Source organism: Oncorhynchus kisutch, linkage group LG25 (genome assembly GCF_002021735.2).
Source record: "Oncorhynchus kisutch isolate 150728-3 linkage group LG25, Okis_V2, whole genome shotgun sequence".
Taxonomy (NCBI): Eukaryota; Metazoa; Chordata; class Actinopteri; order Salmoniformes; family Salmonidae; genus Oncorhynchus; species Oncorhynchus kisutch.
The window spans coordinates 22,168,255-22,184,723 of NC_034198.2; the positions used below are offsets into that span (position 1 = coordinate 22,168,255).

The 16,469-nt window shown below is 45.8% G+C and overlaps 1 protein-coding gene across 3 annotated transcripts; it reads left to right on the forward strand.

Annotated features, from left to right (window-relative positions):
- Positions 1–124: 124 nt before the first annotated feature.
- On the forward strand, positions 125–15,240 carry LOC109870290 (disks large-associated protein 5). 3 transcript variants are annotated; one of them, XM_020460729.2, is made up of 16 exons: positions 142–340; positions 583–827; positions 1,076–1,251; positions 7,678–7,749; positions 7,944–7,983; positions 8,105–8,152; positions 8,295–8,435; positions 8,565–8,853; positions 9,075–9,242; positions 9,364–9,452; positions 9,562–9,722; positions 10,348–10,711; positions 10,895–11,871; positions 14,158–14,335; positions 14,496–14,539; positions 14,729–15,240. In XM_020460729.2, exons 2-16 carry the CDS (start codon positions 587–589, stop codon positions 14,843–14,845), a joined length of 3,105 nt encoding a protein of 1,034 aa, XP_020316318.1. In that variant the 5' UTR covers positions 142–340; positions 583–586; the 3' UTR covers positions 14,846–15,240. The 3 variants fall into 3 exon arrangements, with proteins under 3 accessions (XP_031660977.1, XP_031660978.1, XP_020316318.1); XM_031805118.1 differs by lacking the exon at positions 14,496–14,539 and having other exon boundaries at positions 136–340; XM_031805117.1 differs by lacking the exon at positions 14,496–14,539 and having other exon boundaries at positions 125–340; positions 8,295–8,853.
- Positions 15,241–16,469: the final 1,229 nt, after the last annotated feature.

Consider the following 16,469-nt stretch of genomic DNA (forward strand, 5'->3'; position numbering starts at 1 on the left):
GTTAAGTACATTAAATGAGAATAATAACCCGCCAAGGTACTTACAGTTGTATATTTTTTATGTTTTTTTTCTTCGCCTACAAATCAATTAACACACATTTCATAGCACAGAAGAACAACTTCGAAATCTCTAGCCTATCAGCGCGACGCTCCTGACCGGAAATATATAATCAGCCAATCAGCTTTGAACGGCAGAATTTTCAAAACTGACCCGCCATGTTGTTGTTATTTTTAGTTCTAACTTGGAAGTCGTTTATCCGAGTACTTCCATCCATAAAGGTTGCTAGATAGTTGGACTGCTAGAACTTGGATATCACCAATAATAATTACATTTTAAACAGGTAAGAGTACACATTAATAAAATCCTATGTTGATTAATATATTTCATAACTAGGTAGAGCATATTAAGCGTCAGTGACTAACCGTGACTGCTACTAGTAAGATAGCCAGCTAATTTGTTTGGCTCATCGTTTGCTAACTAACGTTTTCTAAATATACAACCACACGATAATCAATATGTATTTGTCTGTAACAGCGTGTTAATAACTAGTAGTTTAATGCATTGTATGTATATTTGTCACAGGATCATGGACTCAATGGAAGCTCGTTTCGGCCACATGCGTCAGCGTGACACCAGTGTGGACATGCTGCGGGTGAAGATGTCTCGGAGACGGTCGCAGTCCCAGAAGGAGAACCGAGACAAGGCCCTGAACAGCCGCAGACAGCTTGACAAACTCCCCGAACTGGAATGCTCTCAACTGGACATGTCTGTTGCTGAACATGTGTCAGTAATTCAGGAAAAAGCATCGAATGCAAAACAAGTGAAAAGTGAGTTTGTGTGCTTTTGTTGTGCATTCGTGGATCACTTATTTAGCTACCTAACAGTATTCTCTAGGTAACGTTACTGTAGTCAGGTTAGCTGGCTTGAATATTTTCTTCTCTGAAACTGTGGTGTCAAAAAAAAAATGTGCCTGAGCCAACTTCGCCCTCATGCCTCTTCATCCTCCACGCCCACTAATATTATGTAATCCCACACTGATCTATTTTCTCTCCAACTCCCTCATTCTATTTCTCAGACACTGCAGTGGAGGAGCGAATTAAAAAGCTTGCACGCTACAAAGAGAAGAAGGAGCTTGTGAAGGAGAAAGAGAAGAGGGCAAGGGAGAAGAAGGGGGTGTTTAAAGTTGGGCTATACCGGCCCCAGCCCCTGGCCCCTCTACCTCAGGCCCCAGCTGCCACGACCAAAGCCATGGTGAGGGGGCACAGCATAACACGGAGTCTGTATACTGCTGACATATCTTTAGATAGTATATCCATCGTCCTTGGGAGTCATCGTTCAATCATTGAGTTGATGAAGATGTACTTGACTCATCACCAGAGGGTGAACTTGATGTGCTCAAAACTCATAGGGATATAAGACAGTGGCGGTCGGTGCCGTTTTAAGTTGAGGGAGGACAAAATGTTTTTTTTTTATACACTTGGCCTTATTTCTATTACATCATATTTGCTGACTGTCGTTCATCTTCCATTCACCCAGCTCAATGTAAAATTTATAGGTTTAGGCTACAACCTGATAATACAATTTTCCATATACCCATCATGAGGTTGTTACAGCAGGTCGGGAGAAAATTGAGTAATCCAGGCAGTGACACATTCTATACCTCCTTGCACATGTGCCTGTATCTAGCTGATTTGGGGTGTAATCATTAGTCCAACAGTTGCAAATGAGTTTCTATTGGACAAATTCAGGTATGTTTATCCCTGTTTTGTTCTGTTTGCTTCCTTTAAGAAACGTTTTCAAGCAGAATTGGCGCAATGAATACACTCCTGATCACAGTTCACTTTCATAGCAGCCACATACAAAAACAGCATAATAATTTGTTCATTGTCAATTTTTTGGGCAGCTATACGCTCTCCTCTCACCCTTTCCCTTTGCTTGTGGACTTCAGTGCACAATACAACAGCTGCCTATGACCAGGTTGAAAAAAACCTTTCCATACCATAACCGCTAACTGCTACACACAGCTTACATCGTTGTCCCCTAATGTCAGTCAACATAGTTAACTACTAGAACTAACGCGTTAATAAACCCGCTACATTCGTGCAGTTTAGCAGTTACACCGGCAGGCCACGATGACAATAAATTAATAAAACCAAAAGCTTACGTTGACTTGGAAGTGTTCGTGTTGGATAGCCAGCCCGTAAACATAGCATCCATCTCTGTTTGAGTAGGCTAAACTAGCTAGCTGCATTTGCAAGCTAGGTAACATTTGCTAGCTCGGTAAGTGAAAGTGGAGAAAAAAACGCAATTACTTATATTAGTGCCTTCAAAAGTATTCACCCCCCTTGGTGTTTTTTTGTATTTTGTTGCATTACAATCTGTAATATAAATACTTTTTGGGGGGGGGGGGGGGATTTCATGTGATGGACATGCACAACATAGTCAAATTTAGTGAAATGAAAAAAATAACTTGTTTAAAAAAATAATGTAAACTGAAAAGTGGTGGGTGCATTTGTATTTACCCCCTTCGCTATGAAGCCCCTAAATAAGATCTGGTGCAACCAATTATCTTCAGAAGTCACAGAATTAGTTAAATGCCACCTGTGTGCAATCTGTCACATGATCTCAGTATGTCTGTTCTGAAAGGCCCCTGAGTCTGCAACACCACTGAGCCAGGGGCACTATGAAGACCATGGAGCTCTCCAAACAGGTCAGGGACAAAGTTGTGGAATACAGATCAGGGTTGGGTTATATAAAAAAAAACATTGAACAGCCCACGGAGCACCATTAAATCCATTATTAAAAAACAGAAAGAATATGGCACCACAACAAACCTGCCAAGAGAGGGCCTGCCCACAAGAGGTGCAACAAAGATAACCCTGAAGGAGTTGCAAAACTCTATTCTCCGCTGTGGAGCATCTGTCCATAGGACCACTTTAAGCTGTACACTCCACAGAGCTGGGCTTTACGGAAGTGTGAAAAATGCCATTGCTTAAAGAAGAGAAATGCGAACACGTTTGGTGTTCACCAAAGGCATGTGGGAGACTCCCCAAACATATGGAAGAAGGTACTCTGGTCAGATGAGACTAAAATTGAGCTTTTTGGGCATTAAGGAAAACACTGTCTGGCGCTAACCCAAAACCCTGCATCACCCCGAGAACACCATCTCCACAGTGAAGCATGGTGGTGGCAGCATCATCCAAGATGGCGTAGCAGTCGGATGTGTGTTTTGTCCTGTCCCGTGTAAATATCGTATTCCCTTCCGGTATCTATTTTAATGTCACTTTCCATCTATGGACTGAATATACACTCCTGCAACCCGCCTCACCCTATGTGGTACGGAGCTGCTATTTTTATGCCTAAGAACCGGTACCCCAATCAGAAGCTAGCCAGCTAAATAGCTAGTAGTCAGTCAGCCGCTGCTAGCGGTCTTCACCGTTAACTCGGACACCAGCCAGCCTCAGCTCGGTCAATACCTGCCAGTCCGCCGATCCATCACGACTGGTCTGCCGACGTAATCGTCCGAGGTGGTTTCAACAGGCCCTTTCGTTGCGACGACGCCAAAGGCCCATCTGCTAGCCCCGGCCCGCTAGCTGTCTGAATTTCTGTGTCTCCAGCTCACCTAGCGTAGTACCGACTACTGAATCGGCTCCCTGACTCACCTATTGCTACTCGCTGGACCCTATGATCACTTGGCTACACATGCCTCTCCGTAATGTCAATATGCCTTGTCTATTGCTGTTTTGGTTAGTGATGGTCTTTTTCACTGTAGCCTCCAGCCCTGCCCAATATGCCTTAGATATCCCTTTTGTCCCGCCTCTCACATATGCGGTGACCTCATCTGGCTTAACTGTTGCCTCCAGTCTGAATCCTGGCTTAGGAAGGCCACCAAAAATCCAGAAATTTCCAACTACAACATTTTCCGACAAGATAGAACTGCCAAAGTAGGCGGGGTTAGCCTGCAGAGTTCTGTCATACTGACCAGGTCTGTGCCCAAACAATTCAAGCTTCTACTTTTAAAAATCCCCCTTTCCAGAAACAAGTCTCTCACCATTGCCGCCTGTTATAGACCCCCCTCAGCCCCCAGCTGTGCCCTGGACACCATATGTGAATTGATTGCCCCCCATCTATTTTCAGAGCTCGTACTGTTGGGTGACCTAAACTGGGATATACTTAACACCCCGGCCGTCCAACCATCTAAACTAGATGCCTTCAATCTCACAAATTATCAAGGAACCTACCAGGTACAACCCTAAATCTGTAACCATGGGCACCCTCTTAGATATCATCCTGACCAATTTGCCCTCTAAATACACCTCTGCTGTCTTCAAACAGGATCTCGGCGATCACTGCCTCATTGCCTGCGTCCTTAATGGGTCCGCGGTCAAACGTCCACCCCTCATCACTGTCAAACGCTCCCTAAAACACTTCAGCAAGCAGGCCTTTCTAATCGACCTGGCCCGGGTATCCTGGAAGAATATTGACCTCATCCCGTCAGTAGAGGATGCCTGGTTGTGCTTTTTAAAAGGGCTTTCCTCATCTTAAATAAGCATGCCCCGTTCAGAAAATGTTGAACTAAGAACCGATATCGCCCTTGGTTCACCCCAGACTTGACTGCCCTTGACCTGCACAAAAACATACTGTGGCTTTCTGCATTAGCATCGAGTAGCCAAAGCGATATGCTACTTTTCAGGGAAGTTAGGAACTAATATACATAGTCAATTAGGAAAGCTACGGCTAGCTTTTTCAAACATCCTGTATAACAAACTCCAAAAAGTTGTGGGACACTGTAAAGTCCATGGAGAATAAGAGCACCATCTCTCAGATGCCCACTGCACTGAGGCTAGGAAACAATGTCACCACGATAATTGATTATTTCAATAAGCATTTTTCTACAGATGGCCATGCTTTCCACCTGGCTACCCCTAGCTCGACCAACAGCTCTGCACCCCCTGCAGCAACTTGCCCAAGCCCCCCCCGCTTCTCCTTCACCCAAATCCAGACAGCTGATGTTCTGAAAGTGCTGCAAAATGTGGATCCTTACAAATCAGGTGGGCTAGACAACCTGGACCCTCTCTTTATAAAATTATCTGCCGCAATTGTTGCAACCCCTATTACTAGCCTGTTCAACCTCTTTCGTTTCGTCTGAGATCCCCAAAGATAGGAAAGCTCTCCGCGGTCATCCTCCTCTTCAAGGGGGAGACACTCTAGACTCACACTGTTACAGACCAATATCTATCATACCCTGCCTTTCTAAGGTCTTCAAAAGCCAAGTTAACAAACAGATCACCGACCATTTTTGAATCCCACCGTACTTTCTCCACTTTGCAATCTGGTGTCCAAGTTGGTCATGGGTGCACCTCAGCCACACTCAAGGTCCGAAACTATATCATAACCGCCATCGATAAAAGACAATACTGTGCAGCCATCTTCATCGACCTGGCCAAGGCTTTCGACTCTGTCAATCACTGCATTCTTATCGGCAGACTCAATAGCTTTGGTTTCCTCAAATGACTGCTTCGCCTGGTTCACCAACTACTTCTCAGAGTTAAGTGTGTCAAATCAGAGGGCCTGTTGTCCGGACCTCTGGCAGTCTCTATGGGGGTGCCACAGGGTTCAATTCTCGGGCTGACTCTTTTCTCTGTATATTGCAATGATGTCGCTCTTGCTGCTGGTGATTCTCTGATCCACCTCTACGCAGACAACACCATTCTGTATACATATGGCACTTCTTTGGACACTGTGTTAACTAACCTCCAAACGTGCTTCAATGGCCCTCCCTTCATATTCGTCGCCAAACCCACTGGCTCCAGGTCATCTATAAGTCTTTGCTAGGTAAAGCCCCACCTTATCTCAGCTCACTGGTCAGCCCCAAAGCCAACACTTACTTTGGCTGCCTTTCCTTCCAGTTCTCTGCTGCCCATGACTGGAACGAATTGCAAAAATAATTTAAGCTGGAGACTTATATCTCCCTCTAACTTTAAGCATCAGCTGTCAGAGCAGCTTACCGATCACTGTACCTGTAAATGTCACAACCAACTACATCCCCATATTGTTATTTATCTTCTTGCTCTTTTTCACCCCAGTATCTCTACCTGCACATATATCACTCCAGTGTTAATGCAAAATTGTAATTATTTCACCTCTGTGGTCTATTTATTGCCTTAACTCCCTAATCTTCTACATTTGCACACATTGTTCATTGTTAGAGATTTTCTATTGGCTTATAGCCTGTACGTTTGTTTATGTGTAACTCTGTTGTTTTTGTCGCACTGCTTTGCTTTATGAGAACTTGTTCTCAACTGGCCTACCTGCTTAAATAAAGGCGAAAATATATATATATTTTTGAAGATTGCTGTACACCAGCGGAACCCATCCAACTTGAAGGATCTGGAGCAGTTTTGCAAAACTCCCAGTGGCTAGATGTGCCATGCTTAGAGACATACCCCAAGAGACTTGCAGCTGTAATTGCTGCAAAAGGTTGCTCTACAAAGTTTTGACCCTGGGTGGATGAATAGTTATGCATGCTCAAGGTTCCTGTTTTTTGTGTTTCACAAGAAAAGTAGGCATGTCTTGTAAATCAAATGATACAGCCCCCCCCCCCAAAAAGAAATTCCAGGTTGTAAGGCAACAAAATAGTAAAAATGCCAAGGAGGTGAATACTTTCGCATGCCATTGTAGCTAGCACTATCTTTCTCTCTCAGGCAACTATTCACCACATTTTATGCACTGCAGTACTAGCTAGCTATAGTTTATGCTTTCAGTAGTAGATTCATTATTTGATTGCGTCGACATATCAGTTCATACTGCAAGAGCTCTGATAGGTTGGAGGACGTCCTCCGGAAGTTGTCATAATTACTGTGGAAGTCTGTGGTAGGGGGTGAGAACCATGAGCCTCCTAGGTTTTGTATTGAAGTCAATGTAACCAGAGGAGGACGGAAACGAACTGTCCTCTGGCTACACCATGGTGTTAAGGCTGCTGTAGACCTTTGTTGCAAAACTGTGTGTTTTAATCCATTATTTGGTGACGTGACTATATTTAGTATAGTTTTATCTAAAAAAACAGGATCACTTTTTTTGTTTCACTATTTTTATGGAAGTCCCCTTTCTCCTCCGAGGAGCCTCCACTGATATAAGAACAGAACTGGTGTTCTTAAGCCACTTTTATACCTGGTGCTAACATGCGTCCTTTGTCCCGATTGTGTCCACATCCTGATAGTGCCCATATTTGTAGACTGGTGTAGACTATCAAAAGACACATTGTGGTCTGATTTTTATCAGATCTTCCTGACCACCACCGGAGGTAGTCGGGCACGCATTGTCTCTCAAGTGTAGACTAATCTGGACAGGGACACCATTTAAATCCTCATTATCCTACCTTCAATCATTGACAGCTGGCACAATTGACTTATGACAGCAATATGTTTTAAAATAAATATTATTTATGAAAGAATATCTAACATTTGCATACAGGGAGGGACCAGGGAATCTGGTCACAATGTGGACACAGTGGCTGGATGAGACATTTTACTACCATGTGTAAACACATTTGAAAATGTGGTAACAATCCGATTGTGGACAAGACCAGGAAAAAGGATGCCAGTTAGCACCAGGTATAAGCAAGGATTTAGTGGTGTTACGTTGTCGTAACGTGGCCTTGCCTTTTCCTCCTACCAGGCAACAATGACAGTGGTCCTGCCCCAATCCACCAGAGTGACGCGCTCAACCATGAGGCAGCAGGCCCCCAAGGTGATAAAAAAATTAATAAAAAAGAATTTAAAAAACAAACAAAAAATTGCCCTACCAAGTCTGCATTTTGTTCTGCACACATCTTTTATATAAGATGTTCTATTAGATTATTTAGTCGTTAACTATAATAGCAGCTTTTTGGAATAACCATATAATTGACAAAATGCTGTATTTTCTCTGTTCCATTGACCTAGGCACCACAGACTATTGACACTGTCCCTGCTTCAAGAAAAGGTTGGTGTTTTGTTGTTTGAAAAACAATTTTCCACCCTGTATAATCATTGAATGGTGTGCTTAATTCAACACCTGTATGTACTGACTGCTAACCCCTTAACTTGACCTGGTTCTGTCTTAGTTGAACCAGCTGTGGTCAGGTCAACCAGGAGAACCAAGATCACTTTAGGTAATACTCCTAACCATGACAATAATATTGTCAGCTGTTCTATACATTACGCCTCAAAACCTTTTTGTTTAGCCAATTATTTAACCCCAATAAACATATCCTTGACTTGTAACGTAACTGTTCTTTTTCCACTTTCCTGCAGGTGAACCAGTCGTCAGAGCCCCATCCACAAGGTCAGCTAACAGGCCTCTGGTCTCTGTGGCCCCGGTGGCAAAGGACAAACCTGCTGCAGCTCCCAAGCAGTCTGCATCACCACCTGTTGGCAGAGGGAGGAACACCAGGGGTGAGCTTTGGCAGCTGACATCCCACGCTTCATATGCATTATTCCTCTACAGCATTTCATGTGGTTTCCCCCATTTTATTTCTGCATTAAAAAAGAAAGAAAAAAAGTACATTTTGACATTCTCTTTAGGCAATACTGAAAGCAATAAGCAAGCTGCTGTAAAAGTGAAAAAGCCAGTGGAGGAGCCCAGGGCTGCCAGCCCGCCACCCCCCAGTGTAAAGGAGGAGAAGATGGTAGAAGACCCTTCCCCTGCTGATCCAGAACCTGTCCCAGCCCAGGCCTCCTCCCTCCCCCCTCCAGCCCCTACCCCGTCCTCCTTCGCTCCTCAGGGCTTTGTGTTCCAGGCCCCAGCAGGCCTGTCCACCTTCAAGCCCACCCCTCTCACCCCCCGCTCTGCAGACTCCTTCTTCAAACCCAGGTAACACATTGTGGGTTTCTGATCAGTCTGTATCCCTCTGACATATTTTAGATTCCCTTGTAATATTTATTAGGTGCATAACAGATGCATTTATTTTCTGCTGGGGTATGAAAATCTGGTTGATATACTGTTACTGCTTATTAAAATATGACTGGCTGTCATTTCTTACTGAAAACATATTGTCATTTTCTATGTTTAAATCTTCATCCTCCTCTCTGCAGTGTCCCTGCCTTTGTACTACCACCTGTGCCACTCTGGCTCTCTGACTTGGTGCCCAAAATGGAGCTCAGTGCTCCCTCTCCTGCCAAGTCCCCTGTTCAATCCCCGCCTTCTCCTACTCTGGCCCCTCAGTGTCCCCAGGAACCAGAGCATGATGTGCCCTACTTTAGGTGAGGGTTACATTTTAGCTGACAAACTTATCATGCATATTATATGAAACCAAGTCAACAGCGAAGTTCCTGACCTAGACAAGTGTTGTGTTATGTGAATGTCTGTCTGTGTGTCTGTCAGGTTGGTGGTGGTCAGTGAGACCGAGAGACTGACAGCATTTTGTCAGCAGTGGGAGCCCAGGGTGGATGATGCCTCTATCCCTGAAGAAAGTGAGTGACTTGACGTGTTTTAACCATCTTAAGTGGTCGATTTGGATTTCTATTAGCGAAATGCATCCTACAACATTTCCTCAATGTTTATATCCATCCCTTTGTGAAGTGCGGGACCGTATGCGTACTGCGGTGGGGCAGGCCAGGCTGCTGATGAAGGAGAGGTTTGGTCAGTTCTCTGGCCTGGTGGATGACTGTGAGCTTGGCAGAGGAGAGAAGATCACCACATGCACTGACTTGCAAGGCTTCTGGGACATGGTCTACTACCAGGTGGGTTAGTGACTAGGAGGACATGGTCTACTACCAGGTGGGTTAGTGACTAGGAGGACATGGTCTACTGCCAGGTGGGTTAGTGACTAGGAGGACATGGTCTACTACCAGGTGGGTTAGTGACTAGGAGGACATGGTCTACTGCCAGGTGGGTTAGTGATTAGGAGGACATGGTCTACTGTCAGGTGGGTTAGTGACTAGGAGGACATGGTCTTCTGCCAGGTGGGTTAGTGACTAGGAGGACATGGTCTTCTGCCTGGTGGATTAGTGACTAGGAGGACATGGTCTTCTACCAGGTGGGTTAGTGATTAGGAGGACATGGTCTACTACCAGGTGGGTTAGTGACTAGGAGGACATGGTCTACTACCAGGTGGGTTAGTGACTAGGAGGACATGGTTTACTACTGTGTGTGTGTCAGTTTGTGTGTAGAATTAGATTAACAGACACGGGTGTTTAGTCTGTTTATGCTTGACTGTTAACACTACATGTAAGCTATACTAGCTACCTCTAGGAAGAATTACCACCTAGATTGCCACATTTTCAACCTTTTAGAATGCTGTACCAATCTTTCTAAAAAGGCATCCCCTCTTTCCTCACTCACCTTGTTCGACGCTTCCTTTTTCAGGTAGAAGACGTGAACAATAAGTTTGGTGCTCTGAAGGAAGCAGAGTCTCAGGGTTGGCAGGAGGAGAGAAAGCCCCCACCACGACAGAGGAAGGTGGTCAAGAAGCCGGCCTCTGCTCCGGTGGCAAAACCTGTTGGTGGAGCTGCCGCCAAGTCTCGTCTGGCTGCCATCAAGGCTGCTATTAAGCTCAAGCAGCAGGCTGCAGAGGCAGAGAAGGCAGTCCAGGCTGCAGGGCCAGGCAGAGCTGTGGATGACCCTGCTCCAGCTCCTCAGGACCCCCAGGCAGAGATCTTGGCCCCAGAGTCACCGGTGGTGGTGTTCCAGGGAGGCTTCTTCCAGGTGGAGAGTCCCGCCAAACTCACAGGTGAGTCATACCTCTGCTGTTCTTCACCCATGCCTCCCCTCAACTGCTGTGATGCACAGAGGAAGATGCATAGAATGGCAGGCTGAAAGGACAGGGTTTGCGCGGGCCTGGAAGACCGCTGACATCTCCCTCTGTCAGTGTTAATTGTGAATTGACTGACTGCTGTGTTGTCTGTCTTTCTAGGCTCTGTGAGGAGATCAACCCGTGTAGCTGCCAGGCCGCCTCGGGCATCTCCCTGCTCTGTCACCAAGTTCTCCACCCCCGTCAGAACCCGCCACTCCAACGCTGCTGCAGCTGCACAACCCTCTACTCTCCCCTGCCTCACCCCTGCTCGCTCCACCCTCACCCCTGCTCGCTCCACCCTCACCCCTGCTCGCTCCACCCTCACCCCTGCTCGCTCCACCCTCTCCCCTGCCCGTCTGTCTGATGCCACCCCACTCTGCACCCTGGCCCCCACCCAGAATAGCCCCACCAGAGTCTCTCTCTGCTTCTCACCAGTCAAAGAAGCTTTGATAGACGTCCAGTCAGAGGAAGGCCCCAGCTACCAACCAGAGCTAGTCTCTGTCCAGAATGAAGTCACTCCTGACCAACCAGAGCCTGAGAGCATGCAGGAAGCTTGTGACCAATCGGAGGTTGTCACAGAGACCACTGTTTGCCATGAGGAGCACATTGAGAGCTCTGAGTCTGAGAAAATGAGCCAATCGCCATCCAACACGCAACAGCTGACCAATGACGAAATGCCCCAAGAAGTCTTCAGCCAATCGGTGTTGGCCGCAGAGGAGCCCAACCAATCAGAGCTCCTGGCCATGCCTGAAGTGAGCAGCACTTTGGCTACCCAGTCAATCCTATCCTCTACCTCACTCCAGGACAGAGAAGAAGATTTAGAGGCCTACGATATCAGCCTACCCATCTCCCCAAGGCTTCCCCTCTCTCCTTCACTGCCCCACACTCCCACCTATGGAGCAGAGTTCTCCCCAGTCAGGAGCCCTGCCTTCAGCTTCACCCTCTCCTCCAATCCAGCCAGGCCAAAACCTACTGAGGACAGCCTAGCTTCCCTCTGCTCACCCTGCCTGGTGCCCTCCTCTCCTACTGTCCAGGTCTCCCTCAGCGTCTCGGCTAATGCCGATGTGACAGTGACTCCAAACAGTTATATCACTGAGGTACGTTTTTTTTGCAAAGGAGATGCGTGTGTATGTATGTATGTATGTATGTATGTATGTATGTATGTGTATATATATATCAGCCAAAAAAGAAACGTCCTCTCACTGTCAACTGCGTTTATTTTCAGCGAACTTAACATGTAAAAATATTTGTATGAACATAACAAGATTCAACAACAGACAAACTGAACAAGTTCAACAGACATGTGACTAACATAAATGGAATAATGTGTCCCTGAACAAAGGGGGGGTCAAAAGTAACAGTCAGTATCTGGTGTGGCCACCAGCTGCATTAAGGACTGCAGTGCATCTCCTTCTCATGATTTGCCAGTACTTGCTGTGAGATGTTACCCCACTCTTCCACCAAGGCACCTGCAAGTTCCTGGACATTTCTGGGGGGGAATGGCCCTATCCCTCACCCTCCGATCCAACAGGTCCCAGACGTGCTCAATGGGATTGAGATTTGGGCTCTTCGCTGGCCATGGCAGAACAGACATTCCTGTCTTGCAGGAAATCACACACAGAACGAGCAGTATGGCTGGTGGCATTGTCATGCTGGAGGGTCATGTCAGGATGAGCCTGCAGGAAGGGTATCAGATGAGGGAGGAGGAGTTCTTCCCTGTAATGCACAGCATTGAGATTGCCTGCAATGACAACAAGCTCAGTCTGATGATGCTGTGACACTGCCCCAGACCATGACGGATCCTCCACCTCCAAATCGTTCCCGCTCCAGATTACAGGCCTCCGTGTAAAGCTCATTCCTTCGACGATAAACGCGAATCCGACCATCACCCCTCAGTGAAGAGCACTTTTTGCCTGTCCTGTCTGGTCCAGCGACGGTGGGTTTGTGCCCATGGGTGACATTTATTGCCATGGTCACATCTGCAGTCCTCATTTCTCCTTGCAGCATGCCTAAGGCACATTCACGCAGATAAGCAGGGACCCTGGGCATCTTTCTTTTGGTGTTTTGCAGAGTTTGTAGAAAGGCCTCTTTAGTGTCCTAAGTTTTCTTAACTGTGACCTTAATTGCCTACCGTCTGTAAGCTGTCAGTGTCTTATGGTTCATTCAACAAGCATGGGAAACAGTGATTAAACCCTTCACAATGAAGATCTGTGAAGTTATTTGGATTTTTATGAATTGTCTTTGAAAGACAGGATCCTGAAGAAGGGACATTTATTTATTTATATATATATGTGTGTGTGTGTGTACACCCCTTCAAATTAGTGGATTCTGCTATTTCAGCCACAGCTGTTGCTGACCGGAGTATAACATTTATCAAACAGCCATGGAGAATCTCCATAGACAAATATTGGCAGTAGAGCTGAGTGACTTTCAACGTGGCATCGTCATAAGATGCCACATTTCCCAACACGTCAGTTCGTCAAATTTCTGCCCTATTAGAGCTGCCCTGGTCAACTGTAAGTGCTGTTATTGTGAAGTGGAAATGTCTAGGAGCAACAACAGCTCAACCGGAGTGGTAGGCCACACAAGCTCACAGAACGGGACCACTGAGTGCTGAAGCACGTAATAATAGTCTGTCCTCAGTTGCAACACTCTCTACCGAGTTCGGAACTGCCTCTGGAAGCAACGTCAGCACAAGGAACTGTTCATCGGGAGCGTCATGAAATGGGATTCCGTGGCCGAGCAGTCGCACAGAAGACTATGATCATTTTGTGAAATACCAAGAGTGGTGTAAAGCTTGCCGCTGTTGGACTCTGGGGCAGTGGAAACGCCTTCTCTGGAGTGATGAATCACGTTTCACCATCTGGCAGTCCGACAGGAGAATCTCGGTTTGGCGGATGCTTGGAGAAAACTACCTGCCCCAACTTTATATTGGCAACTTTGAAGTTTGGTGTAGGAGTAATAATGTTCTAGGGCTGTTCTTCATGGTTCAGGTTAGGCCCCATAGTTCTAGTGAAGGGAAATCTTAACGCTGAAGCATACAACGACATTCTAGATTCTGTGCTGCCAACTTTGTTGAAAACCTTTTGGATTCATTGGAACACAGACTGTGAGCCAGGCCTAATTGCCCAACATCAGTGCCAGACCTTACTCATGCTCTTGTGGCTGAATGGAAGCAAGTCCCCGCAGCAATGCTCCAAAACCAGTGGAAAGCCTTCCCTGGAGGCTGTTACAGCAGTGTAGGGGGGAACAACTCCATATTAATGCCCATAATTAAGGAATGAGATGTTTGAGCAGGTGTCCACATACTTTTGGTCATGTAGTTGAGCTGATTTCTTAATGTATGACTGGCAAGAGGTAATTGTTTTCTCTAAATACACTAGAGTCTTCTGGGGTTGGAGTTTGAGCGCTACCTCCAACCTGTAGCAAGCTGCAGCCTGTCGCCACGGGAGCTGGCTGTTGCTGAGGAGATGCTGTCGCCCATGGCGATAGACGTAGAAATGGAGAGTCCGATGGCTCAGTCTGGAGAGCCCACTTGGGAGGAAGCGTCGTCTCCCACAGGTAAGTTGTGTGTGTGTGTGTGTGTGTGTGTGTGTGTATGTGTACACCTGGGTTTTGGTGCATGGATAGGCTTTGACCTGGATATTTGTATTCCTTATGGTGGATTTGTTTTCTTTTTCAATCAAGTCATTTTTGTATTCCCTCCTCACTCCCATCACAGCGTTTCCCAGTTTGGCACAAATGTTCACCCCTCGGACCACAAAGGTTAACTTCCTTGTTTTACCCCCTTCTTTCTCACATATATAAAGTATGATTTCATTTGGTGTTGGATCACTTTTCACTATGGTGTTCTGAAATACGTCATTTTACTATTAGGCATGCATTCTTCTCAATTCATCAACTGACCCATGCTGTCCCCACTTCATTCTCCTAAATCTCTTCTCTCTCCTCCAGCCAGTTGAGTCGGACATGTTGCTGTTCACCCCTGATCAGATGGACAGAGTGAGACAGTCAATGTGCCCCAGTGACCTCATGTCATTCACACCTCCATCTAATAGAACAAACAACTGATGAGATCGATTTGCTTAACTGCCGTTTTTTCCCCTCCATTTCGACTAGTTTTTATTGTCTCAAGAAAATAATTTTGTTTAAATGCATTGGTACCTTTTTCTAAACTCCTAATTGTCAGAAAAGTGTTTTTATGTAACTTCAACAGATTTTCAAGAAGTTTCCTTAAATTCTTTGTGCTATGTCTACTACACCTTTTATATTGAAATACCAAAAAGGCTCCAGGTAGTGTTTCCTAACTATTAAGCACATTTTCTATGGTGCCCAGGTGTGTGCAGTAAAAAAAAAAAAAAATTGAACCAAGAGTTTATATATACCGGTAGCCTAAATTCTTCTATGTTGAATATGCATTCTGAAAAACCTTTTGGTTTGTGTAAATAAAATGTTGATTCTTCTAATTTGCCTTCAACAGACTTCTTTTTTTGAAAGGGTTCCTCTCCTTCAAGCACTATTGAAGCAACGCTGCAACGTGTTATATTTTACAGTGAAGGCTGCAGCAGGAGCTAACTGGTTTGTCAGTACCTCTTTCTACAACTATAGCATCTATACCAAACAATGACTGAGTCATGAAACAATATTTTATTATCAGAAGAATTGTGTGAAATGCATGTTAACGTAGAGGACTTATGATTTGATAGACCATGATCTGAAAATGTCTGTTTTTAATCTGGCACTAGCAAACAGGTCTTACAGTCCTATCTCTCCCAAACCCCAGGGTGATCTGGGTAGTCTATTTCCTCTTAGCCGCTGCAGGCAGGCGACTGTTTGGTGATGACCACAGAGGTGGTGGAGGCCACCGTTATCTCAGCCACTGGAGACTGGTTAAGGTCACTCTCTGGCCCTTTGCCTTGCTCCTCCCTCCATCTCTCCTCTGCCTCCCACAGATTCCTCAACCCTGAAAAGGACAGTTTTTTATAATTGATTTATTTGTTGTGGAGTTACCATGAAGAGCTTGTGTTGGACCAGAGTTTGACATCAGCATTCATTGTGCACACCAAGGCCAGATTTCCTAGACTAAAAAGCACTTCAAAAGGGTTCTATGGGTTTTCATCTTGGGACATTTGACTGTCCCTTAGGGTGTGGTTAGGATTAAAACTGGATGAAGGGGCCTTTTTATAATGTCTCTCAGTACCTGGTGTCTTCCTTGGCCTTAGCCATAGCGATGCAGTGCTAGTGCAGTCTGCGTCAGCCTCTCGTCCTGCACCTCCCTTCTCAGCTCCAGGCTGTACTCTGGTGAGTCCCCTCTGGATCCAGCTCAGTGTCCGCAGGACAGGAAGTCTTCCCTGCTCCTCCTGCTCCAGTCCTCTTAAACAGGCTCGGGTTAGGACACACAGCAGGAGTGAGATTGGGATGAGCACACCATAGAAAAATGTTATAATTAGAAGATACATCTGTATGAAATGGTATTTCTGAGGCTGAATTCCAAATCACCCTCGCTCCTACATTTGGCATTCACCATTTGCACAAGTGTCCCAAAGCTGAGAGTGAAATTTGAGGGTGTAGGAGCAAATTAGACCCTACAATAGCACCTTCGACCATGTCAGCAAGGCTGCAGGCTCCAGAGCGACGTGGTATCCCAACAAGCATAGTGATAGGTTTGAAGTTTGTGCAATTTCATACAGAAGAA